Here is a 26,863-nt window from a genome sequence, read left to right as displayed (position 1 = left end):
CAGTGATTGAATGTGGAACGATGGCGTAGGACAGAAGCTTGTTTCTGTTGGCAGTTGTGGAGGCCACGTCCAGGGGGGATAAGCCATGATGATGATGATGATGATGATGATGATGATGATGGTGGTGATGATGATGATGATGATGATGATGATGATGATGATGATGATGATGATGATGATGATGATGGTGATGGTGATGATGGTGATGATGATGATGATGATGATGATGATGATGATGATGATGATGGTGATGATGGTGATGATGATGATGATGATGATGATGATGATGATGGTGATGATAGTGATGATGGTGATGATGATGATGATGGTGATGATGATGATGATGATGATGATGATGATGATGATGATGATGATGATGATGATGATTGACTGTAGAGTAAACGATTTTATCCAACAAATAAATAACAGCGATGCGATACTTGAAGTGGGTTGTGGTTGGACCAAGAAATCAGTTGTCAAGTTGGACTAACATCGAAATCCGCTGGTAAAAGGTTAATAGACATGTTTATTGAATGCCAAGATTTCGTTTATTTCAAGTTTTACAGATTTTGAAAAATCGGAAAAGGTGGGGAGAGTTATAATGGGAGGGGGGTGGGGTGGGAGGGAGGGGATGATAGCAGGCACTCACCTGTTCCGAGCGTATGAGCACTGAAAGAGTGCAGAGATGTGCGTCTATGTTTGTGTGTGTGTGTGTGTGTGTGTGTGTGTGCATGTAGGTGTGTGTGTAAAGAGAAGGAGAGAGGGGGGGGCGGGGAGAGGGGGAAAGAGAGGGGAAGAGAGAGAGTGTGTATGTGCGTATGCGTGAGTGCGCGTGCTTGAGTGTGTTTTATGGAAAGATGAGAATATCATAAAGGTGAGTAAAGTAGAAGAGAGGCATTTTTGCTCTTTAAAAAATGAGTTTATTTCGTCGATCGTCGATCGCTTTGATAATTTAGAAAAACGTTTACAACTTCCTCCCTTGTCTGTTTACAACATTGCATGTATTACACGTCACTGAAACTCTATACCTAATGGATCACACATTTGAAAATTATTTCATCGAGAAATGATTTCAACTTAATCTAAATCTTTTGCGTATTTAAGATCATCATCATCATCATCATCATCATCATTGCCTTTTTCACCCTGGGTCAGGGTATAGGCCACAGACAAACAGTTTCCATCCTTCTCTATCCTGAGCTAACTTTGTTATCTCATTCCAGGTCTTACCACTTCTCTGTACATCAGCTTCTTTAATTATTCTCCATGTTCCTCGTGGCCTTCCCCTTGATCTTCTGCCCTGAGGGTTCCAGTCCAATACTTTCTTTGTTATAGTGGAGTCATTCTTTCTTCTAAGGGTGTGTCCAATCCACCTCCATCGTCTTCTTCCTATTTCCTCTCCCACTGGTTTCTGCGGTGTTCTTTTCGATACTTCTTCATTTTTTATTCTATCCATCCATTTTATTGTATTTAATATAGGAATATATTTATTCTTTATTCGTGCTTGTTTAAACGCGGACATAAACAGCAGACGTTGAAAAAGCATAAATGAACAAGTGTGTAATAAAGGTAATCAGAAGGTCTTAGGTTCGATCCCCAGTCGAGGTCGAGTGATTTTTTGGGGGGATTTTCTTTCTTCTATTTCTCTTTCCTATATGTTTTCTGTGTTGCTTTATATATTTGTCTTGGAATGGGATTACTTGGTTTTGTGCTGGAATCCTTGGCTGTGACTTACAGTGTGAGTGAAACAGTCAAATGCATAGTCTGGGTGGGGATCCTGACCTCCCATAGTGGGCAGGGAGGTACAGGCTGTGTCTTCTATCCCCCCATACCCATTTTCAAATTGTTTCCTGTCATTGTCTTGGAATGAGATTACTTAGTTTTGTACTGATCCTTGCCGGAGTTCCTTGGCTGGGAGGGATATTTATTGTTTTGGGAGATGATATTTTTTTCCTTGTAAATCATCTCTCTGTTATGCATTGTAATGTTTAGTTTACATATTATATTATAAAATTGGTAAACATTTGAGTGTATTCCTCTTAGTAGAGACCTGTGCGTGTGTCTGGGTGAGACTTTTAGGTGATCTCAAACTAAATACTTTGACGGTGTGCTCTTGGAATCTACATCTGTTCCCTATTTGAACCAATTCCCCTTTGTCTTACCTTTTCTTTTGTACTTTAATTGTAATTCTAGAACTTTTTACTATCCCATTTTCTTCCTTTTTACTGGCGCTGATATGACCTTAATGTGTTGCAATCACCGTAAAACCATTAAAAACAAAACAAAAACATTCTTCAATTTGACATGTTGAAAAAGCTCACTTGCTCTAGAAATGAGACTCATTTGAAAACATCTTGGCGTGACATACAAAACAGAGACAACTTGAGTTTTCAGCGGTGTTTCTTTTCCAAAACCCGCCGAAACCCAGGCCCAGGTTCACTCCCCAAAGGTGTACACTTCTGTGAGTCCCAGGTTCATTTCCCACCGCTGCCTACTTCCCATAACTTTGTCGGGTTTTGGCAGGTTTTGGTGGGTTTCGGCGGATTTCGGCTGGGTCATGTCGCTAGAATGGAAGAAGGGTCACTTCCCAAGACAGCCCTATACTCGACAGCAGATGGGAAGAAAAAGCGGGGAAGACCCAAAGAAACCTGGAGATGGACGATAGGAAAAGAAATAATAATAAATAAAAATAAATAAATAAATTGAGCTTTATATAGCGCAATATCCACTAAAATGTGCTCAAAGCGCTTTACAAGGGGTCCCTGGTCAACAGCAACATGTAGGACGGGACATGACGCCTGTTAGGCGATATTACAATTTTTCGGACAAAGACAACGCTGTTAACGACCAGGTACTCATTTTACACCTGAGCACGGTGAGAGAATGTGAGTAAAGAGCCTTTTCCAAGGACTCAACTATGCGCCGAGCGCGAGGCTCGAACCCAGGACCTACCGATCCGAAAGCGAGTGTCATACCACTAGACCACATAGCCGCACAAAAAAATAAAGCCGGCCGCAAAAAATGGAAATGTCTGGTGAATGCCCTGTGTGCTTCAAGGCCCGAAGAGGATTAGGTATTTGAGTTGTAGATAGCATCGATTCTAGAGAGTCCCTCTCGTTACCAGGGGAGGTGTCGTAACAGTCTGTCCTGTGTTCAGCTTTCCGTCACCAAAATGATTTTGTTCTCTACTGTTTTCTGGCAATTCTCCACTCATTTAATATCTTGTTATTTCTAAATTTTGGAAAACCCTTTTTCTTATAATGCGGGATTCCCACTTGTAGGGCAGCGTGGCTCAGTGGTACGGTCTGTGCTTCCTACCCGAAAGGTACCGAGTTCAATCACCCGCCGCTGCGTTGTGTGGCCTTGAGCAAGTCACCTCGCCCTAGCTCACTTTGCGGCGCTGCTCTGCGGCTGACGCCTGGGTTATTTCAGTCTTCCCTTGGAATAAACCTTAAAGACAAATTTCCCCTTGGGGATGAATAAAGGGAATTTTTTTTTATTTCTTTTAAACCGAACTTTTAATCAACGCGAATAGAATATAAACAAAAGTGCCATTATGTAACACAAAATCGTTTTCTTATAGTTCTTTATTTTACTATATCTTGTCATGGGGTAACAAAATTACCCCGGACGTACGATTAGGGAGGGTAAGAAATTACCCCGGACGTACGAATAGGGAGGGTAACAAAATTACCCCGGACGTACGAATAGGGAGGGTAACAAAATTACCCCGGACGTACGAATAGGGAGGGTAACAAAATTACACCGGACGTACGAATAGGGAGGGTAACAAAATTACCCCGACGTACGAATAGGGAGGGTAACAAAATTACCCCGGACGTACGAATAGGGAGGGTAACAAAATTACCCCGGACGTACGAATAGGGAGGGTAACAAAATTACCCCGGACGTACGAATAGGGAGGGTAACAAAATTACTCCGGATGTACGAATAGGGAGGGTAACAAAATTACCCCGGACATACGAATAGGGATAGATCTTTAATTTACTATATATTGTCACGGGCAACATTACCCCCGACGTACGATAAAGGGGTAGTTCTTTATATTACTATATATTGTCACGGGCAACAACATGACCCCCGACGTACTAATAGTTCCAGACGTACGAATAGGGGTAGTTCTTTATATTACTACATTATATTGTCACTGGGCAACAACATTACCCCCGACGTACTAATAGTTCCCACGTACGAATAGGGGTAGTTCTCTATATTACTACATTATATTGTCACTGGGTAACAACATTACCCCCGACGTACTAATAGTTCCAACGTACGAATAGGGGTAGTTCTCTATATTACTACATTATATTGTCACTGGGCAACAACATTACCCCCGACGTACTAATAGTTCCCACGTACGAATAGGGGTAGTTCTCTATATTACTACATTATATTGTCACTGGGCAACAACATTACCCGCGACGTAGTAATAATTCCCACGTACGAATAGGGGTAGATCTTTATATTACTATATATTGTCACTGGGCAACAACGTTACCCCCGACGTACTAATAGAGGTAGTTGCCGACGTACTAATAGAGGTAGTTCCCGACGTACGAATAGGGGTAAAAACACGAAGTATGATTAGATTTAATTTGAAAATGCTCATCTATTTAAGAAGGTAATAGAAAAAAAGATAATATAATAAAACAAGAAACTATAACGATTCATGATCAGGGTAGGTAATGCTTTTCCAATCCGCGTGATGCCCAACTTTCCCGATTACTTCCCCTTGATTAGATTTTACATTTGACATACTTTAACTACGATGCCAACTTGAAAGACGATATAGATAGAATGCGCTTGGCCAAGGAGTTCACAACATTGCCATCCGGAAGTATAACGGACCAACACACAAAACTGTGCGTATCCATGAACTTTTATAGTCAGGTTAATACAGTTTAGTGAGCATTACTCATAAACGCGGATGGCAAAAAACAATAACAAAGACATGAGTGATGTCATTTTCGAACTATCTAGAAGGACATTGGTGGGTTGTTTTGCTTTCTATTCCAAACATTATTCTGCAGTATTCTGGGGAGAAAAAAAACCCATATTTTAAAATTTGGTCAGAAAACTCGTCCTTCAAATATCGATCTATTTAAATTACCCCATCTTGGAAAACAAAAACCTCTCAAACCTGGGACTTCATTTAAGTGCAAGTGAGTTATTGTCAATATTTTCTTGAGAATTACTATGAATGTTGACATTTACCTAGAGATAATTTCTGCGAATTTATCGTTATCGGTGGATTTCTTTTTATTTCATTTCTAACAACCCCCCCCCCCCGCCCCCCCCCCCTATCACGGGGAATCTCCAACCCAACTGGGAATCGAACGTTTTATGTAAAATATTTTTCCAGGGGTAGGGGGTGGGGGGGGGGGGGGGGTGGTCTAACAGGGTACGTTAATGAGATTCGCCGGACGCTTGTCACAAAGTCAAGTTGTGCGGCTATGTGGTCTAGTGGTATGACACTCGCTTTCGGTTCGGCTGGTCCTGGGTTCGAGCCTCGCTCGACGCATAGTTGAGTCATTGGAAAAGGCTCTTTACTCACATTATCTCACCGTACTCGGGTGTAAAATGAGTACCTGGCCGTCAACAGCGTTGTCTCTGTCCGGAAAAAATTATAATATCGCTTTACAGGCGTCATGTCTTGTCCTAAATGTTAAATGTTACTGTTGGACAGGGACCCCTTGTAAAGCGCTTTGAGCGCGTTTAGTGGATATTGCGCTATATAAAAGCTCTTTTTTAAAAAAAGCAACCTTGGTGTGTTATTATTACAAACAAAAACGACACATGTCATATAATATAAGATATTTATGTGAACTACACATTTGTACTCGATATCTTCTTTACAATTTAAAATGTTTACACAATTATCGTTTTGTTTTTTTTTTTTTTGTTTTTTTGTTGTTTTTTGGTGTTGGTGTTGTTGTTTTTTCGGCTATGTGGTCTAGTGGTATGACACTCGCTTTCGGTTCGGCTGGTCCTGGGTTCGAGCCTCGCGCTCGGCGCATAGTTGAGTCCTTGGAAAAGGCTCTTCTTTAATCACATTCTCTCACCGTACTCGGGTGTAAAATGAGTACCTGGCCGTTCACAGCGCTGTCTTTGTCCGGAAAATTGTAATATCGCCTAACAGGCGGCATGTCTCATCCTACATGTTAAATGTTGCTGTTGACCAGGGACCCCTTGTAAAGCGCTTTGAGCACATTTAGTGGATATTGCGCTATATAAAGCTCAATTTTTTTTATTTTTTTTTCAGATGATGACCTCTTGATCTGTTTATCAGACGAAGACTGTCAAGCCACGCCCAATTCCTATTGCTTCGAAGAGAAAGAGGGCGGAGTTAACCAATCGTATTGTCAATGTATTCCAACGCATAACAACCAATCAGGAACGTGTCTAGCCAATAAGATCGGTGATGCGTGTACACGTCATACCGATTGCTCTGACGTCATAGAAAATTCGCAATGTCCTCAAAAAGTACGAAAATGTCGGTGCAAATTCGGATACGTGAAAAATGGAGATAGCGAATGCAAGCCTCTTGAAATCGGGACGCCTTGTAAAAAGAACGAACAGTGTCAAGTCGTTATCGACAAAAGCAGATGTCTGCGTGGTTCTGATGGACAAAAGACGTGCGCGTGTATGGGTGGTTACATTCCAGAGGTAGAGATCACAGACTTCAACAACAAGGAAATCAAAATAACCTGTGTCAAGTCCATTCTCGGCAGTAGCTGTGATTCGCCCGCCGACTGCAATCTTATAGGAGATCACGTGACGTGTGTTAACGGAAAATGCAGTTGTGAATCGGGATTTACACTAGATTTTGCGAATGGTGCTTTATTGTGCAGACCAATTACCCTCAACGAGTTGTGTTCGAGTAGGGAAGATTGTAAACACATTGACAACAGTGTGTGTCAGAATGACAATAGTGGTAATAATGATAACACATCAAAATGTGTTTGCGACACGGGATACTGGGAGGACGACAACTTATCCGTGTGTGTCAGAACAATCCTCAACACAGCGTGTGATTTCGACGACCATTGCAAGTTTTCTAACTCCGTTTGCGATTTTGATACAGGATTTTGTAGCTGTGAAGGCCGATATGAGCCCGCGGAAGATGGGTCGATGTGTTATATTAAAAATATCGGCGATGCTTGTGACACAGATGATGAGTGTATTAAATTTGTCAAAGATTCTGAATGCTCAAATAAGATGTGCTCGTGTAAAGATGAATATTTACCGTCTAATAATAATTCTTTATGCGTTTTGCCTATCATAGGCCACACTAACTGCACCACTAACAACACATGTCGATCGCTTGTGTTGCACAGTTTTTGCAGGAGCGACGATAACATCTGCGCATGCCAAATCGGATATGACGTCACCGACGATTTGAATCAATGCCGAGAAAAGAAGCTTCTAGACTCGTGTAGCTCCAACGACGATTGCTCGACCACAAATCCGTTCTCCGAATGTTCTGGGAATTCGAAGCTATGCCAGTGTGTGAGTGGATACGTGTTAGATGATTCGAGCCCGTTTGGAGCCAAGCCATTCTGTCGGAGACGCGTTCTTGGTCGGCATGACTGTCGCACACAGAACGACTGCAGTGATGCCATTACCAACAGCACGTGTGTTCAGTGTCGAGACATGAAGGACGATCACTTGTACTGTACGACCAAGTGTGCTGGAATCGACATTGAATGTAAGTTGTACTAAAGAGTGTGTAGGGTAACATAGTTACCAAGAGCTCTCACTTCTCTAAACCGCAATGCTATTGTCACGTGCCAGGCGAGACAGCGAGGTTGGTGTGCTCCGCGTGTATTATGCGTGCTAGGCTTACTGATACAATGAAGAAAATACGAGTAGAAGACGGAAGATGCTTGGCTTCACCAAAAGCGGGAAGTGAGAGCTCTTGGTAACATAACAATCGTTACCTACACGCTCTTTGGTTGTACTATGTAATGTCTATAGGTAGAAACTTAGCAACCTATCTATTTTTATATCAAACCCGTCAATGTTATTTATTATTTTATATAATATTATATATGACAAAGAAAGAGAAGAGTAATATTAGTTTTCTGAGGTTATTTAATTAAAGAGAAGAATGGCGTATTCAGATCACCGATGTCTGGCACAGACTTGGTACTTGAAGAAGAATATATATATATATATATATATATATATATGAGTGTTGGTGGTACTTGTGGATACTAAAGTGCTCGATAATATTAATAAGAGCATGTAAAATAAATAAAGACACTCACATTGTATTTGTCAGTACAATTGTTTCAGGTCTGATCGCATCTCCTCAGTTGAAGAGGTGAGGTCAGCACTGAAACAATTGTCCGGGCAAATACAATGTGAGTGTACTTATATATTGTACTCTTCATATATATATATATATATATATATATATATATATATATATATATATATATATATATATATTAGTACGGTAAGGCCACAACGCATTTGACGCCCCAAGAGCCTCGGCATTGAGTTGTGTGGGAGTAACTGATTCTCGGCCATGAGTTTGTTAATGCTTAACGTCGCTGAGACGGGAAACATCTACAGGGGCGTGGCTATTGGTTGATTTGGTGCCTGGCACCGCTCCATCTTTTAAATATTGATGACATCATTTTAAAAAATGTAAAACTGAGAAACGTAAATACCGCCTCTTTCTTATTTGAGGAAGTCGTTTCTTTAAATTCTTTTCTTTCTGTTTGTATTTACAAATATAGCATGTTTTAAGTAATTTTCTTCTGATTCTGGCACCACCTTATAGTAAGCATGCCACGCCACTGAACATTTATATTATTGGAAGGTACCATAATGATATATCTTCTTGTTTGGAAATGCAGCATCGACAGTTCAAAATTGAGCTTTTTTTTAGCTTTATATAGCGCAATATCCACTAAATTTGCTTAAAGCGCTTACAAGGGGTCCCTGGTCAACAGCAACATTTAACATGTAGGACGGGACATGACGCCTGTCAGGCGATATTACAATTTTTCGGACAAAGACAACGCTGATAACGGCCAGGTACTCATTTTACACCTGAGTACGATGAGAGAATGTGAGTAAAGAGCCTTTTCCAAGGACTCAACTATGCGCCGAGCGCGAGGCTCGAACCCAGGACCTTCCGATCCGAAAGCGAGTGTCATACCACTAGACCACATAGCCGCACAAGTTTTTTAGGTTACACAAATGTGTGTGTCTGTGTGTGCGTGCCTGTCTACTGTCTATCTGTGCGTGTAGTGCAACGGTATCCTGTATAAACTTACCCATCAGTTAATCACAATTTTGTTTTTCTTTTCATATGTTACAATGATATTTAGCGTGAATCCTTTTCCCTTGTCAATTTAAAGCTGTATCATAATAATAATAGAATAGAATCCTCTTTTCTGTCCTTTGTTTTTCCTTTATTAACAGATTGTACCATCAACACTTGTCTTTGTCAAACAGGATTTTATCCTGAGGCAGGTAAGGGAAATGATTCAGTAAATTTAAATTTCATGTCGTGAATTACTCAGTTGTCTCCCTTCGTTGGATTCTTATTTTTTTGTAATGAGAGAATTTATTTGCTTCTTTGATGGTCCTCAATAGTACTTTTCTTTTCTTTTTTTTTTTTTCAATGAAAAACAGAAGTCGTAACTTCACACATCCTCGCTTCCAGTTCAAAACTCCTGGGAAGTGTGTAATCTGTCTTCCAGAGGACTGTAACAATGAATGGGTTTCTCATTGACTCACAAGGTGGCATCACTATTTCTGTAGTATGATTTACAGGAAGATTCTTATCAATACTGGCTGTAAAAGTAAAAGAGCAAAGATGGATGATCGTTGTTGATGACTAGCATTTATTTAATCTAAAAATTAAGATGCCATCACTTTGAAGCCAGAAGATCAGATTCACCATGTATGTAATCAGTCATCTGGGTGACTGGTTTCCACACTTCCAATGATATTGGAACCAGTATTTTGACATCGTACAATTGTTTAATTATTTTTTTATTGAGCTTTTATATAGCGCGATATCCACTTGATGTGCTCAAAGCGCTTTACAAGGGGTCCTTGACCAACAGCTACATGTGACATGTAGAATAAAACATGACACATGTTGGGCGATATTACAAATTTTTCCGACAGACAACGCTGTTAACGGCCAGTTACACATTTTACACCTGAGTGCGGTGAGAGAATGTGAGTAAAGAGCTTTTTTCCAAGGATTCAACGATGCGCCGAGCGAGGCTGGAACCCAGGGCCTTCCTATTCGAAAGCGAGTGTCATACCACACTAGACCACATAGCCGCACATGACGATATCATCCCATTTCAGCGATAGCTCTATACCTTTTATTATTTTATTGGCTAAACCCCCTCCTTAATACACATTGGAAAATCGTCACATTCGTTACGATGCAGCCAACATTTTTGTCATTCTAATTTCTTTTGTACATCATAATATCATAATATATTAATATAAACAAAAAAGTTTGCTATAATTAAAGTATATTAACACCATGCTGAAGAGCTCGTTTGGCAGAGAGAAATACTTATAGCAAGAACTGGCAGATTTTGTGTTTGAGTGAAATAAATTTATGTTTGTATAAGTTGGGTGTGAAGTTTTGGGGAAAATCCGGAAAATGGCTGGTAAGGAGAGAGTTAACTCCTCCTTACCATACACTTTCAGAATTTTACCCAAAATTTTACACCCACCCTAAACAAAAGTATATATTTATTTATTCAAACACAAAAGCAAAAAACACAGTATATATACATATAATATTCTTCAGCAAAATAAGCTCTACAACACAGTGTCAAGTTTGTATGGCTATAGGGAATGAGATTAGCTAAAGGGTAGCGTCCCTTGATTGGACGTCACCCGTAGTCTGTGACGTCAACAGCGGAAAAGTTATTAGAGAGAGAACGTCATGTTGGTTGTGCGCATGCGTCTCTCGTCCTCGCTTCCGGTGAAAGCGGCTTGAGACACTTCAAAACCAAATTGACGTTCTCTCTGTAAGGGACGCTACTCTTCCGCTAATCTCATTCCCTATAACAAAACATTCTCTTTAAATAATGTGATGTAGGGAAGAAATCGGAATGAGAAAGGTGTTTGTTGAACCGTAACGAATGTGACGATTTTTCAATGGTTGGTGAGGAAAGGGTTAAACATAGTGGGCAGGGAGATACATACTGTGTCTTCTATCCCCTTATATCTGTTTTCCAACATGCTTTCTTTCTTTGTCTTGGAATGAGATTACTTGGTTTTGTCCTGGCCCAGGCCGGAGTCCAAGCTGGGAGGGAAACAGTCAAATGCATAATTATTGTTTTGGGAGATGATATTTTTTTTTCCTTGTAAATCGGTTATGTATTATTATATTTGTTATTTTGAATGTATAGTGTAAGCATTTGAGTGTATTCTTCTTTGTTGGATTTTGTGCTTGTGTCCGTATGGGACTTATAAGTGATCTCAAACTAAGTACATTGGTGGTATGCTCTTGAAATCTACATCTGATTCCTATTTGTTCACAATACCCCTATGTCTTTCTTTCTCTTTGGTGCTTTAATTGTAATTCTATAACGTTTTACTATCCCATTTTCTTCCTTTTTATTGGCGCTTATATAACCTAAATGTGTTGCAAGCGCCGTAAAACCCCTTAAAAAACAAACAAACAAACATGATCAAAAACTTGACTCGTTTCCAGGAGGAACTCAATGCAAAAAACGGAGACTTTGGGACGAATGCTCCGTGGATGAAGACTGCTCTGTGAACGTTGCTCACTCCTCCTGTCTGTCCAATGGGTTTTGTTACTGTCAGGCTGGGTTCATCCCTATGGGCCTTGATACTTGTAATAAACGTAAGTTGGTATAACTATCATCTCCAGGGGCGGTTGCTGGCTGTTTATTTAAGGCGGCATGGATCGAAAACATTATCTCACTGTACTCAGGTGTAAAATGAGTAGGTACCTAACCAGAAGCAGTGTTGATTTTGTTGGAGGAAAATGTTATCTCGCCCAACAGGCATATGTCTCGTCTTCACGTTGCTTTTGGCTTAGGAGCCCTTTTTAAGTGTCTTGAGCTCACTTAGCGGAAATTGCTCAATATCAATGTTCAAGTGGGTGTATTTTTTTTAGAATGTGTGTATATTGTGTATAAAAATAAAAAGGGGGGGGGGGTCATGTGTGGTTTGAATTTTGAAGAGATATACTCACATAAGTGGCATTTACGACGGGCATATATTATGTAAAAGAGGTCCATTTGTCGATTTTCCTCTACAGAAAAAATTGTATAACATCCGATCATTGAAGTCTATGGATCCTTTCATTGTTGTTTCGGTATGGATTGCGATACACGTCTGTTCATTGTGATTTGTGAATATCATTTTTTAAAAAGAACAATATGACCAGGGGCGGTTGCTGGCTGTTTATTTAAGGCGGCATGGATCGAAAACATTATCTCACTGTACTCAGGTGTAAAATGAGTAGGTACCTAACCAGAAGCAGTGTTGATTTTGTTGGAGGAAAATGTTATCTCGCCCAACAGGCATATGTCTCGTCTTCACGTTGCTTTTGGCTTAGGAGCCCTTTTTAAGTGTCTTGAGCTCACTTAGCGGAAATTGCTCAATATCAATGTTCAAGTGGGTGTATTTTTTTAGAATGTGTGTATATTGTGTATAAAAATAAAAAGGGGGGGGGGTCATGTGTGGTTTGAATTTTGAAGAGATATACTCACATAAGTGGCATTTACGACGGGCATATATTATGTAAAAGAGGTCCATTTGTCGATTTTCCTCTACAGAAAAAATTGTATAACATCCGATCATTGAAGTCTATGGATCCTTTCATTGTTGTTTCGGTATGGATTGCGATACACGTCTGTTCATTGTGATTTGTGAATATCATTTTTTAAAAAGAACAATATGACAACAGCAATTAGACTGCCATATAAATTTTCTTCCTTCGAATATCAACTGTGATAACAGTCATTAATAGAAGGAATAGAAAATCCAACCTCAATGCACTTCTTATCTACTCCAAAGACAAGAACATAACTAATAACTACAAATTGAACTGCTGTGTGTGTCGGGATAATGGACTGGGAATCTTATTTATAGCATCATGGGGCTCTACTCGGTGAATGATTTGTGTAATATTCTTATTGATGATTAACATCCGTTTGAGAAAAACGAATAGCATAAGATCTATATTTATTGTAATTTTCTTCATCCGTATGGTTTGATTACAACAAACCTGTTCTTTCAATGATAAAATTGATATGGTTTTGATTTCTCCCAAGTCAGGCCTCAAGGTGTGCAAAATTAAATTTGCCGGCCTGACCTAGTTATTTTAGCAGTCAAGAGTATCCGTTGTTTTCTGTGGGAAGTGGATAGCCGTGGTTTTAAACAGAAGAAAACAAGTCTTTTATATAAAATGCTTGGGCGGCCTGTTGACTTTTTGGCTCATGGTAGCCCCCATACCCCACCCTCAGCTCATTGTCGCACGTCATCTCGCCTCGCGTGGGGCAACAAGAAAAAGAGAGCCGTCCGTGATGACGCACAACCTTCGTACAGTAGTTAAAGGTACCAATCATGGCAAGTAAGACAGGAGAGATGCGCGAGTGTGAACGAAAATCAGCATAGGCAAAAATTGAGACAAAAAGCAGTATCTGCTAAATTTGAAAATTATAGGGCGGCACAAAACAACTTTGCTCAATAGACCGACCGCCAGTGATCATATCATCATCGTCATCATTATCATCATCATCATCATCATCATCATCATCGTCAAAATCATCATCATCATCATCATCAAAATCATCATCATCATCATCATCCTCGTCAAAATCATCATCATCGTCAAAATCATCATCAAAATCATCATCATCATCATCATCAAAATCATCATCATCATCATCATCATCATCATCATCATCATCATCATCACAAAATCATCATCATCATCATCATCATCATCATCATCATCATCATCATCATCATCATCATCATCATTATCATCATTATCATCATCATCATCATGATCATCATCACCATCATCATCATCATCATCATCATCATCATCATCATCATCATCATCTTCATCAATATCACCATCATCGTCTCCATCGTCGTCATCAAGGCTGTAAGAAACCATTTATTCCCCCTCTGTCGATTCTTATTTCGTCATCTTGGAATAAGAGATATCTGCAAAAACATTTAGACGTCTATCTAATTGATAATTCGTTTTAAACAATCTGATTGTTAGTAAAATTTGACGATTTATAATATAATCTGACGTCACAACTTATTACTGTAAGCCTGCCTCTATCTCCACCCCCCCCCCCCCCCCCCCCCCCCCCCCCGGCCGATTGGATTACCGAAAAAAAACGTCGCCGGCTTTTCGCGATTTGGATTTGATTGAATTTTTTGTTTAATTGTGCAACTTGTGACAAGAAACTTAACAAATTACTGCATTACAACCTTTGGATTAAACATACAACAATTGTTGACTGCTTTTTATACTATTATGAAGACTAGCATCCCGGGGATGAGAATAGCCACTTCGTTTAACTGTAAACATGAAATCATTACTCGTTACTATTTAGGGAGAGGGGTGGAATAGTATGCGATTTTTTCATCTCTTTGTATTTATTAAACGAGTTATTTTTATCGTGCGAGTACGTGTTATTACACGATAAAAATAAAACAAGTTTAATAAATACAAGGAAATAAAAGAATACGTTTATTCCACCCCTACAAGTAAGTTTATTAGTTTGTTTTTGTTTTTTTTTGTAATTAAATGGTATGGTATTAGTACTTCTATTCACCATAATTTGTATCTTTCTCCTTCTGCTTCAATGACAATTTGACCCAAAACTGGATTTGTATTCACGCGCACAAAAAGATTATTTATAATTACCAATCTGCTGATTTTACACATCATTTTACACCAATGAAATGTGATAAAATATTCTGTAATCGTTGAAAGCGTTCAAAGCATTATTCAACGATCTCGTATTCAATATGAAATGATCGGGTTTTCCAATGAGAGGGCTGGAATGATGTATATATATATATATATATAATATATAATATATATAATATATATATATATATATATAATATATATATATAATATATATTATATTATATATTCCACAAAACTTTAATCTGTATTCCACAAAACTGTAATCTGTTTCCATAAAACTGTAATCTGTATTCCACAAAACTGTAATCTGTATTCCACAAAACTGTAATCTGTATTCCACAAAACTGTAATCTGTATTCCACAAAACTGTAATCTGTATTCCACAAAACTGTAATCTGTATTCCACAAAACTGTAATCTGTATTCCACAAAACTGTAATCTGTATTCCACAAAACTGTAATCTGTATTCCACAAAAGTGTAATCTGTATTCCACAAAAGTGTAATCTGTATTCCACAAAAGTGTAATCTGTATTCCACAAAACTTTAATCTGTATTCCACAAAACTTTAATCTGTATTCCACAAAACTTTAATCTGTATTCCACAAAACTTTAATCTGTATTCCACAAACTGTAATCTGTATTCCATTAAACTGTAATCTGTATTCCACAAAACTGTAATCTGTATTCCACAAAACTTTAATCTGTATTCCACAAAACTTTAATCTGTATTCCACAAAACTGTAATCTTAAAATAACGTATTCCACAAAACTGTAATCTGTATTCCACAAAACTGTAATCTGTATTCCACAAAACTGTAATCTGTATTCCACAAAACTTTAATCTGTATTCCACAAAACCTTAATCTGTATTCCACAAAACTTTAATCTGTATTCCACTAAAACTTTAATCTGTATTCCACAAAACTGTAATCTGTATTCCACAAAACTGTAATCTGTATTCCACAAAACTGTAATCTGTATTCCATAAAACTGTAATCTGTATTGCATTAAACTGTAATCTGTATTGCATTAAACTTTAATCTGTATTGCATTAAACTTTAATCTGTATTCCATTAAACTTTAATCTGTATTCCATTAAACTTTAATCTGTATTCCATTAAACTTTAATCTGTATTCCATTAAACTTTAATAATCTGTATTCCATTAAACTTTAATCTGTATTCCCAAAACTTTAATCTGTATTCCATTAAACTTTAATCTGTATTCCATTAAACTTTAATCTGTATTCCATTAACTTTAATCTGTATTCCAACATTACACTTTAATCTGTATTCCATTAAACTTTAATCTGTATTCCAATTAAACTTTAATCTTATTCCATTAAACTTAATCTGTATTCCATTAAACTTTAATCTGTATTCCATTAAACTTTAATCTGTATTCCGTAAAACTTTAATCTTTATTCTACTAAACTTCATTCTGTTTTCCATAAAACTTTATTCTGTATTCCATAAAACTGTAATCTGTATTCCATACAACTTTAATCTGTATTCCATAAAACCTAAATCTGTATATCGTAAAACTTTAATCTGTATTCCTCAAAACTTTAATCTGTATTTTATAAAACTTTAATCTGTATTCCACAAAACATTAATCTGTATTCCACAAAACTTTAATCTGTATTCCACAAAACTTTAATCTGTATTCCAACAAAAAACTTTAATCTGTATTCCACAAAACTGTAATCTGTATTCCACAAAACTGTAATCTGTATTCCACAAAACTTTAATCTGTATTCCACAAAACTTTAATCTGTATTCTACTAAACTTTAATCTGTATTCCACAAAACTTTAATCTGTATTCCACAAAACTGTAATCTGTATTCCACAAAACTTTAATCTGTATTCCACAAAACTTTAATCTGTATTCCACAAAACTGTAATCTGTATTCCACAAAACTTTAATCTGTATTCCATAAAACTTTAATCTGTATTCCGTAAAACTTTAATCTGTATTCCATTAAACTTTAATCTGTATTCAACAAAACTGTAATCTGTATTCCACAAAACTGTAATCTGTATTCCACAAAACTGTAATCTGTATTCCACAAAAGTGTAATCTGTATTCCACAAAACTTTAATCTGTGTTCCATAAAACTGTAATCTGTATTCCACAAGACTTTAATCTCTATTCCACGAAACTGTAATCTGTATTCCACAAAACTGTAATCTGTATTCCACAAAACTGTAATCTGTATTCCATTAAACTGTAATCTGTATTCCACAAAACTGTAATCTGTATTCTGTTAAACTGTAATCTGTATTCCACAAAACTTTAATCTGTATTCCACAAAACTGTAATCTGTATTCCATAGAACTTTAATCTGTATTCCACAAAACTTTAATCTGTATTCAACAAAACTTGATTTCAATTCCAGGACTGCTGGAGGACGTGTGTCACAAAGATGAAGACTGCGATGCCTCTGTGTCAAACAGCTACTGCAACAAAAACCACAGGATTCAAACCCTGGTTGATAACAATGGTAGTGACGGGGACCAGATTGTCAACGTCGAAGGGATTTGCTCATGCCAATCGGGGTATAATCCAGTAAATGGGTATGTAACTGAACCTTAGATGAAGCCAATCGCTATCACGTATTGTGCTAAAGCAATGATCTCCTCCATGTGGCAAAACTTACAGACAATTGAGCGTTGAGTTTTTTTTTATATAGCGCAATATCCACTAAACGTGCTCAGAGCGCTTTACAAGGTGTCCCTGGCCAACAGCAACAATTGTTGCCTGTTAGGCGATGTTATATTTTTTTCGGACAGAGACAACGCTTTTAACGGCCATGTACGGTGAGAGAATGTGAGTAAAGAGCCGTTTCCAAGGACTCAACTATGCGCCGAGCGAGGATCAAACCCATAATCTTCCGATCCGAAAGCGAGTGTCATACCACAAGACCGCATAGACGCACAATCATTAATGATTCTTCTCCATTAGGCAACGCTTAAAGGCAATCTTCATCTCTTCCATTCATCACAGTCCTAGGTGAGATCCTCCTACTGTCTGCAGGTGTGGTCAGTATCTATGTACCTCCCTACAGATTTTGCCTCTTTGTCTCGTAGTCTGTTTTTTTTTCATATTCCTCAAACTATACTTACTTAATCCTCTTCGGGCCTTGAGGCACATAGGGCATCCACCAGACATCTCCATTTTTTGCTATCGGCTGCTTTTGCGGTGGCTGTATTCTTTCTCCATGGTCCTTCGCCAGGTGTCTTTGGGTCTTCCCCGCTTTCTCTTCCCATCTGCTGTCCAGTACAAGGCTGTCTTGGGAAGTGACCCTTTTTCCATTCTGGCCACATAACTCAGCCAACGCCATCTTCCTCAAAGGTTCCATGTAAAAGACTTGCTAGTGATTTTCTGTCCTTGGGTTTTTGAAGAGTGTGTCCAATCGGTCTCCAAATACAGTGTTGTATTACTTAATTTTATCGACTTCCCCCGAATGTGTTTCCTGAGTTCTTGATCATTGATGTTACCTGGACAAAATATCTTTAAAACATTTTACAGGAAATGTGTCTCTTTTCAACCATGTTTTATTATATGAAAACATCATTGAAAATAACAGAGCGATTCAAAAACCCAACAACGTTAATCTCTTTGCTTAATATAATTACATAGCTATATCAACAATTTAAGTATGCCCTTTTTATAAGAGTATTAAGATTGCTGAAGTGTGTGTTGGACTTTAGAGTAGCCCCATACTAAACACGAATCTGAAGTATTTAGCATCTCCTTTTGTACTGTTTGAATTATTCCCATTTGCCTTGTTCTTCCCGGGACACCTCGCGTTAAATAACCGCACTTATGTTAACTTTCTTACTATTTTAATTACTATCTGCCGATAATTGAGATACAAATGTTACAACACGTGTATTTAGAAGTGTGATAATTAATATCTGCCGATTATAGGGAAGGAGATTAGCGGAAGAGTAGCATCCCTTGATTTGACGTCACCGGCGGAAAAGTTATTAGAGAGAGAACGTCATGTTGGTTGTGCGCATGCGTCTCTAGTCCTCGCTTCGGGAGACACTTCACCGAAAGCAAGGACGAGAGAGACGCATGCGCAAAACCATGTTGACTAGTGCCGCGCTGAGGACCGGTCCTATTGGATCGGTCCTACGGTCTTTTAGCTGTGAACCGGGGATCGGTCCCATAGTGAAGACCGGCGGCGGTCCTCACTTCTTATCACCTTTCAACTAGTGCCGCGCTGAAGACCGGTCTGATCACGGTCGGTCTCGCGCCATAGCCTTCTACTTCCCCAGCGATTCGTTGCCTTCGGTTGCCTATCTTCCACCAATCACCACCCATCCCACTTAATTAATCGCACCCACCCCCCTTTGCCATACACTAAACGACACAGACGACCATACAGGCAGACGACCACCAACCTCCACTCCGCAAACCGCCCTTTCGTGTGTGAGATGGGGGGGAAAAGGAGGCGCACGCCTTGGACGATTCCATTATACGGGGTAAATTTCAAAATTTACTACACCATAATGATCGCAATGACAATGATCTATGGTGAAGGCATGACCCCTCTTCTCTAATGGGTTATTGTTTGAAATGTATGTGACTACTAAAGATGTGTGTGTTTGTGTGTGTGTGTGTGTGTGTGTGTGTGTGTGTCGAACCTAGCAAGTAGCAAATCCGATTTTTTGTTTTCTTTTGTCCATCTCTTGTCGCCACTCCTTTCTATCGCATTGTTGTCATTTAAAATAATACAATAATATTAAAATTTCGTTTGGTGTTTTTACTAATCAAATAATATGAGTTTCATTAGTTTCTTCCTTCCAAAAAACCCAGTTATAACGTCTGAATTTTAAAAAAGTCCAATAGAATATTTGGGGACCCCGATAGCTCAGTTGATAGAGCACTCTCTTTATACGCAAAGGGCCAGAGATCGATCCCGGGTGCAGTCGAGTTTTTTCTGAATCCCTGTCTACTCAGCAATGAATGGGTAGCTGAGTTTGTTAGATCTGGCGAAAAGTCACCATCGACCCCTCTTATTACCTCATCCACCCCCTCTTATTATAACTTCACGTCTCTCTCTTACTCTTCAATGCTCGCTGCCCTCTAATGTGTGTGTGTGGGGGGGGGGGGGGGGGAGGGGGGGGGGTAGGAGTTGCGTGTGTGTATCAACGCCACGAACAACTCGATCAACGCCTTGGGCGATGCCATTATCTCCGTTAATGGGGATAAATTTCAAATTTTATTAAATTATCGAAGTAACAATGAAGTACGGTGAGCAAATAAAGAAGGCATCACCCCTCTTCTCTAATTAGGTTACAATTTGAAATGAGTGTGACTACTCCGTGTGCTTTACTCCTGTAGACCACGGTTTTCATTGTGTAGCGGTCTTTAACGGTTCAAGAATGAACGATCCCACTTCCAACAGTCTCTCAGGAATGTTCAATGTCGAAAAGGACCGGACCGGTCCTTGCGGTCTTCATTTCCCAAGGACCGTAGGACCGTGGTCCTTAAGCTTGCCAAGGACCGCCCCGCACTAATGTTGACGTTCTCTCTGTAAGGTGATGTCCAATCAAGGGACGCTACTCTTCCGCTAATCTCATTCCCAATCGAGATACAAATGATAAAACAAATGTATTTAGAAGCGCGATGTGTTGGCCAATGTTTCATCTAACGTGAAGGCACTTTAGATCGACAACATTATACTATTCGTACAAATGGCTGTGTGGATAAGGCATTGCCCTAACACACGGAAATCCATGGTTAATGCTACGCTGATGGCACCTCATGTTTTCATTAAACAACAAAATTGACCCCAAATGCTCACTTTGCGGCTAAAAGTGAGCTTTTATAGGGAATGAGATTAGCGGAAGAGTAGCGTCCCTTGATTGGACGTCACCCATAGTCTGCGACGTCACCGCGGAAAAGTTATTAGAGAGAGAACGTCATGTTGGTTGTGCGCAGACTATGGGTGACGTCCAATCAAGGGACGCTACTCTTCCGCTAATCTCATTCCCTATTTGGAGCGGGGGCGAAGTGGCCGAGTGGTTAAGATTAAGACATTGCACAGTGACTTAGAAAGTCATGGATTCGAGCCCCGCTTCAGGTCGTTTTGGTTTGTATTGTTTTGTTTTGTTTTTGTTTTTTCCTTTGGTGAGATTCTTAACCCCCTCTCTCGTCTTGCTCTCTTTGGACAACATAGGTGATTTCTATTTTCATCAGATTTTTGTTTTGTAGATCATCTATGTTCCCTCAAGCCGAGGAAAAGGATGTATTTTGTTTTAAAATGTAGAACAATATTCGCTAAATTATGTGCTCCAAGCGTTTAACTCTCTCTCTCTCTCTCTCTCTCTCCTCTCTCTCTCTCTCTCTCTCTCTCTCTCTCTCTCTCTCTCTCGTCTCTCTCTCTCTCTCTCTGTCTCTCTCTCTCTCTGTCTCTCTCTCTGTCCCTGTCTCTCTCTCTCTGTCTCTGTCTCTCTCTCTCTGTCTCTCTTTCTCTCTCTTTCTCTCTCTTTCTCTCTCTCTCTTTCTGTCTCTGTCTGTCTGTCTTTCTCTCTCTCTCTCTCTCTCTCTCTCTCTCTCTCTCTCTCTCTCTCTCTCTCTCTCTCTCTCTCTCTCTCTCTCTCTCTCACAGAAATCTAAAAAAAATGGGAATCATTTTTTTCTAATTATCCTTAACCCTTTGCTTACCAGCCATTTTCAGAATTTTCCCCAAAATTTAACACCCACTCAACACAAAAACAGACATTTCTTACTCAAACAGAAAATCAACAAATACATTCTATGCATAATTTTGATCAGCAAAATGAACTCTACAACACTGTGTCACGTTTTATAGCTAGAATAAAACATTTGTCTTTAAATTGTGTCATTTACAAAAGAAATCTGAATGATAATAGTGCTGGTTGGATCGTAACGAATGTGACGATTTTCCTGTGGTTGGTATGGAGAGGGTTAATTCATCAATTTAATTTTGTTTACAGATCGGCTTGTCAAAGGAGACGAATTGGAGACAAATCTTGTTCAGCGCATTCCGACTGCAGCGACTCAGTCCCCGGAAGTATGTGCTCAACCGGAACATGTCTCTGCCGCCCTGGGTACTTCCCGGGATTTGACTTGTATTCATGCACGCCCAGGACACTACACGGACCATACTGCTCAGCCGACGGGGACTGCCATGCTGTGATCGACCATTCACATTGCTCAAATCACAAGTGTGTATGCAACACCGGCTACCGAGTCGAAAGTGATACAGAATGTGTTAGGTTTAAATTGAACGACGCCGGATGTAGAGATGTCCAGGACTGCGCAGACGCAGTGGAAAATAGTACCTGTTCCTTCGGCGGCGGAAGTGGTGGAGCTGTTTCAGTTTGTGACTGTGTGGTTGGGTTTCACCCGAATATCGTCACGACAGACACGTGTGTTCCTAGGAACATCAGCGGACACGCGTGTCAAAACGACGAGGATTGCTCATATTCCGTTGCCAACAGCTACTGTCAAGATGACCAATGCGCATGCGTATCAGGATATTACGATAAGGAAGGAGGAACACTGTGCGTTAAAAGTAAGTTGTTACACAACAAAATACTTCTCTTTGATTCAAACTATGAATGGGCACGATCTATAAATAGTTCGCAGTTGAGGTCATCAGGTCTTTGTTATCGTTTGTTGCCATCCGTGTTGATGAGGAATTCTCACTAAACTGTATTATCCAGACTATAAAAGTTCGTGATTACACATAGTTTTGTGTGTTGGTTCGTTTTACTTCCGTATGGCAATGTTATGAGCTTCTTAGCCAAGCACATACTATCTATATTACAATTTCATGTGCTCGAGGTCATTGGTCACATTGTAAAGTGTGCTCAAAATGACCCACATAGTGAAAAGTGTTCACAGTTTGAGAAATATCCAACGTTACAATTGGTCATTTTGCTCAGCATGACTCATGGGTATGTTTACAGCTTTCATAAACAAAGCAGCGTATTTAGATACATTGAGAAATAAATGTCCAATCGTTGTACAGCAATAGAATCATGTGATTGATGAGTAGGTTGGACAAAAAGATGAATATAGATCGCTCCCATTGATCAGAGATTCTGAAGCAGTTTCCGACAGCTGCTTTAGCCTTTTGTCCTCTTGACAATCAAACAAAATACGGTCAAGTTAAAATAAAATTCAAAAATCAATAAAGCAACGTGTCATTAATATAGATAGAATGCGCTAGGCTAAAAAGCTCATAACATTGCCATCCGGAAGTTAAACGGAGCAACCCACAAAATTCTGTGTAACCATGAACTATTATAGTCTGGATAATACAGTATAGTGAGAATTACTCATAAACGTGGATGGCAAAAAAAGCAATAACAAAGACTCGAGTGACGTCATCTTCCTTCTATCTATACTGGGTATAAACCGACGTGTACTGATTTGCAGGTCTGATAACCTAAATTGTTATGGGCTCATTGGTGTAATTGAATTTCTCTCAAACAAACACAAAATATTGTCCTGCGGCTACAATGTGGTCTTGTGGGTTGACACTAGCTCTCGGATCGGAAGGTCCTGGGTTTGAGCCTCGCTCTGCGGAGCATAGTTGAGTCGTTAGAAAAGACTCTTTACTCACATTCTCTCACCGTACTCAGGTGGAAAATGAGCACCTGGCCGTTGACAGCGTTGTCTCTGTCGGAAAAATAAATTGTATTATCGCCTAACAGGCATGATGTCTCATTCTAAATGTTACGCGTTGTTGTTGGTCAGGGGCCATTCAAACTCAAGCCATTTACAACAGTGATAAATCAGCCCCATAATGGCGATCGGTTACCAGACCTGTGAATATGTATACAAAGGTAAAGCCGACAGTTTAAAAAATCACCCACCGTCGGCTGCAACTATCCGTTGCCTTCGTAATAGGATTCTGTAGTCTGATGTCACGCCACCCAGCAACGGCGGCCGTCTTGATTCTAAACAAAGAAAATCATTACTTTTTATTCTTCATGCTGGCTAGAACGTTTCATATGCCTTGTGATCAGAATGTGTAAAAGTCAAAACATGACCAAGTTTATGGGGTTATTTCCTCTGGATACGCTTTTTATGCTCGCCGGAGAAATATTTCATACGGGCGTCCGCCATCATTCCGATAGTTTAGAGCCGGTGTTACTAAGTTACCATGCGTCATTAGGAAGGAAGTGGCGTTACGACTGTTGAATCCTATTTCATTCATAGCCTGACACAGGCCAAAACATGACATCAAACGACAAATAGAAGCGATATATATTAGATTTCCATGTGCTCGAGGTCATTGGTCACATTGCAATGTATGCTCAAAGTGACCCACATAGTGAATTGTGTTCACAGTTTTTGAAATATCTAACATCACGATTGGTCATTTTGTTCAGCTTGATACATAGGTATGTTTACAAACTTCATTTTAAAAAAGCAGCGTGTTTACATTTGTTAAGAAATATCCAATCGTTGGACAGCAACAAATCATGTGATTGATGACCTGGTTGGACGAAAACCTGAATATAGATCGCTCCCATTTCATTCATAGCCTGACACAGACCAAAACATGACGTCAAAAGACATCGACACCAACAAAAGAAAACAAATCGTGAGTTGTATCCATTAGTTCAACCAATGGGATTCGTTGTTTCCTTAAGTACTGATGTGGATTAGGAATAATGACAATAAACTCGATCAATGAACTATAAAGAACAACTTTAATGGGAGCGATCTATATTCATGTTTTCGTCCAACCAAGTCATCAATCACATGATTGATTGCTGTACAACGATTGGATATTTCTTAACACATAATATAAACACGTGCTTTGTTTATGAAAGTTGTAAACATTCCCATGTGTCAAGCTGAACCAAAATGACCAATCGTGATGTTAGATATTTAAAAAGCTGCGAACACTTTTCACTAAGCGGGTCATTTTGAGCACATTTTGCAATGTGACCAATGACCTCGAGCACATGGAAAGTTAATATAGATCGCTCCCATTCAAATTAAACATTTTGCTTCCTCAAGCTTCATATATAATATTATGTAACATTCCGTTAGCTTCATTCTCTCTTACTTTCTCGCAGACTATTCTCCGGACATTCACTCATTCCACTACGATACACACAACGGTGACCATTATAATACTCTTCAACAGTCATGGCGTCACTTCCCTCGTAATGACGCATGGTAACTTAGTAACTGGCTCTAAACTATCGGAACAATGGCGGACGCCCTTATAATATATTTCTCCGGCGAGCATAAAAGTGTATCCAGAGGAAAAAAACATAAATTTGATTATGTTTTGACTTTTACACATTCTGATCACAAGGCATATGTAAAGTTCTCGCCAGCATGAAGAATAAAAAGTACTGATTTTCTTTGTTTAGAACCAAGATGGCCGCCGTTGCCGGGCGGCGTGACATCAGACAACTGAATCCCATTGTGAACAGTTTTCACAAGTGCTCCTAACGATAACTCACTTGATTAAAGGTGCAAGAATCTATAGATAGTGTGCACTTGTCTAAGAAGCTCACAACATTGCCATCCGGAAGTATAACGGACCAACACACAAAGCTATGTGTAACCATGAAAATTTATATATAGTATGCGCTTGGCTAAGAAGCTCATAACATCGCCATCGGGAAGTATAACGGACTAACACACAAACTATGTGTAATCATGAACGTTTATAGTCTGGATAATACCGTTTTGTGAGTATTACTCATATGCGGATGGCAAAAAACAATAACAAAGACCAGAGTGACGTCAACTTCATTCTATCTATATTAGACTAGGAACCCCCCCCCCCCCTTCCTCCCCCAACCGTCAAACGATGACCGGGTTGATGGACGAGTTATGTGGCTATGTATGACACTCGCTTTCGGATCGGAAGGTCCTGGGTTCGAACCTCGGGCTCGGCGCATAGTTTAGTCCTTGGAAAAGGCACTTTACTCACATTCTCTCACCGTACTCAGGTGTAAAATGAGTACCTGGCCGTTAACAGCGTTGTCTTTGTCCGAAAAATTGTAATATCGCCAAACAGGCGTCATGTCCCGTCGTACATGTTAAATGTTGCTGTTGACCAGGGACCCCTTGTAAAGCGCTTTGAGCACATTTAGTGGATATTGCGCTATATAAAGCTCAATTTTAATTTTTAATTTTTTTTTATGAATACAAACGAAGAGTACAAGGGAAAAACCACAAATGTCCATTTTTGAAATTTTTGTGACTGCCCTATTTGAGTGATATCAGGGCATTAACGATAAACTTTCCCTTTATAAATAGAAACTACAACCATAACTCTTTAATTGTATTTTTTTGTTCGGTGTTATAGATAGTATGCGCTTGGCTAAGAAGCTCATAACATTGCCATCCGGAAGTATAACGGACCAACACACAAAACTGTGTGTATCCATGAACGTTTATAGTCGGGTTAATACAGTTCAGTGAGCATTACTCATAAACGCGGATGGCAAAAAACATCAACAAAGACCTGAGTGACGTCATCTTCGAACTATCTATATCTTTAGAGGGGAAATTTAAACGCCTAACATCACTCAAGGGGGAAGTCACGAAAATTTAAAAAACTGAATATCTGTGGTTTTTCCCTCGTACTCTTCATATATATTGTGTTGCATTATTCGCTTAATATTTCCAACAAATTATAATTATTATGAATGTCACTTGAACTTTATATGCTCTAAATCGAACCTTCAGAGTGAATTAAAACAATTTTGGCGGGTGGTTGGATGGGAGCATCACCCTTGAATCATATACCTATGATGTTCGCATGGGTGTACGATCCGATAGTGATGTCGTTTCTTCTTCTCTTTACTAGCCTATCCTGCTTCTTTGGTTTGTGATTGTATTTTTGACAGGGATATTTTTTTCCTGTAAATCTTCTGCCTGTTTG

At 39.2% G+C, this 26,863-nt stretch overlaps 1 protein-coding gene across 5 annotated transcripts in view; it reads left to right on the top strand.

The window, feature by feature from the left end:
- LOC144957897 (uncharacterized) overlaps positions 1 to 26,863 on the top strand; it is a 90,443-nt gene that overhangs the window by 25,233 nt on the left and 38,347 nt on the right. For all 5 annotated transcript variants that reach the window (XM_078889427.1, XM_078889426.1, XM_078889429.1 and 2 more), the window contains 5 exons: positions 6,287 to 7,732; positions 9,463 to 9,513; positions 11,735 to 11,887; positions 17,354 to 17,531; positions 21,930 to 22,510. In XM_078889427.1, coding sequence (XP_078745553.1) covers positions 6,287 to 7,732; positions 9,463 to 9,513; positions 11,735 to 11,887; positions 17,354 to 17,531; positions 21,930 to 22,510 — 2,409 coding nt within the window. The remainder of the gene's footprint in view (positions 1 to 6,286; positions 7,733 to 9,462; positions 9,514 to 11,734; positions 11,888 to 17,353; positions 17,532 to 21,929; positions 22,511 to 26,863) is intronic.

The sequence above is a fragment of the Berghia stephanieae genome, chromosome 12 (assembly GCF_034508935.2).
Source record: "Berghia stephanieae isolate SIO BIC M18660-M18661 chromosome 12, UCSD_Bste_1.3, whole genome shotgun sequence".
NCBI classification, from domain to species: domain Eukaryota; kingdom Metazoa; phylum Mollusca; class Gastropoda; order Nudibranchia; family Aeolidiidae; genus Berghia; species Berghia stephanieae.
The sequence above is the reverse complement of the archived record's forward strand: the minus strand, read 5'-3'. Positions and strand labels throughout refer to the sequence as shown.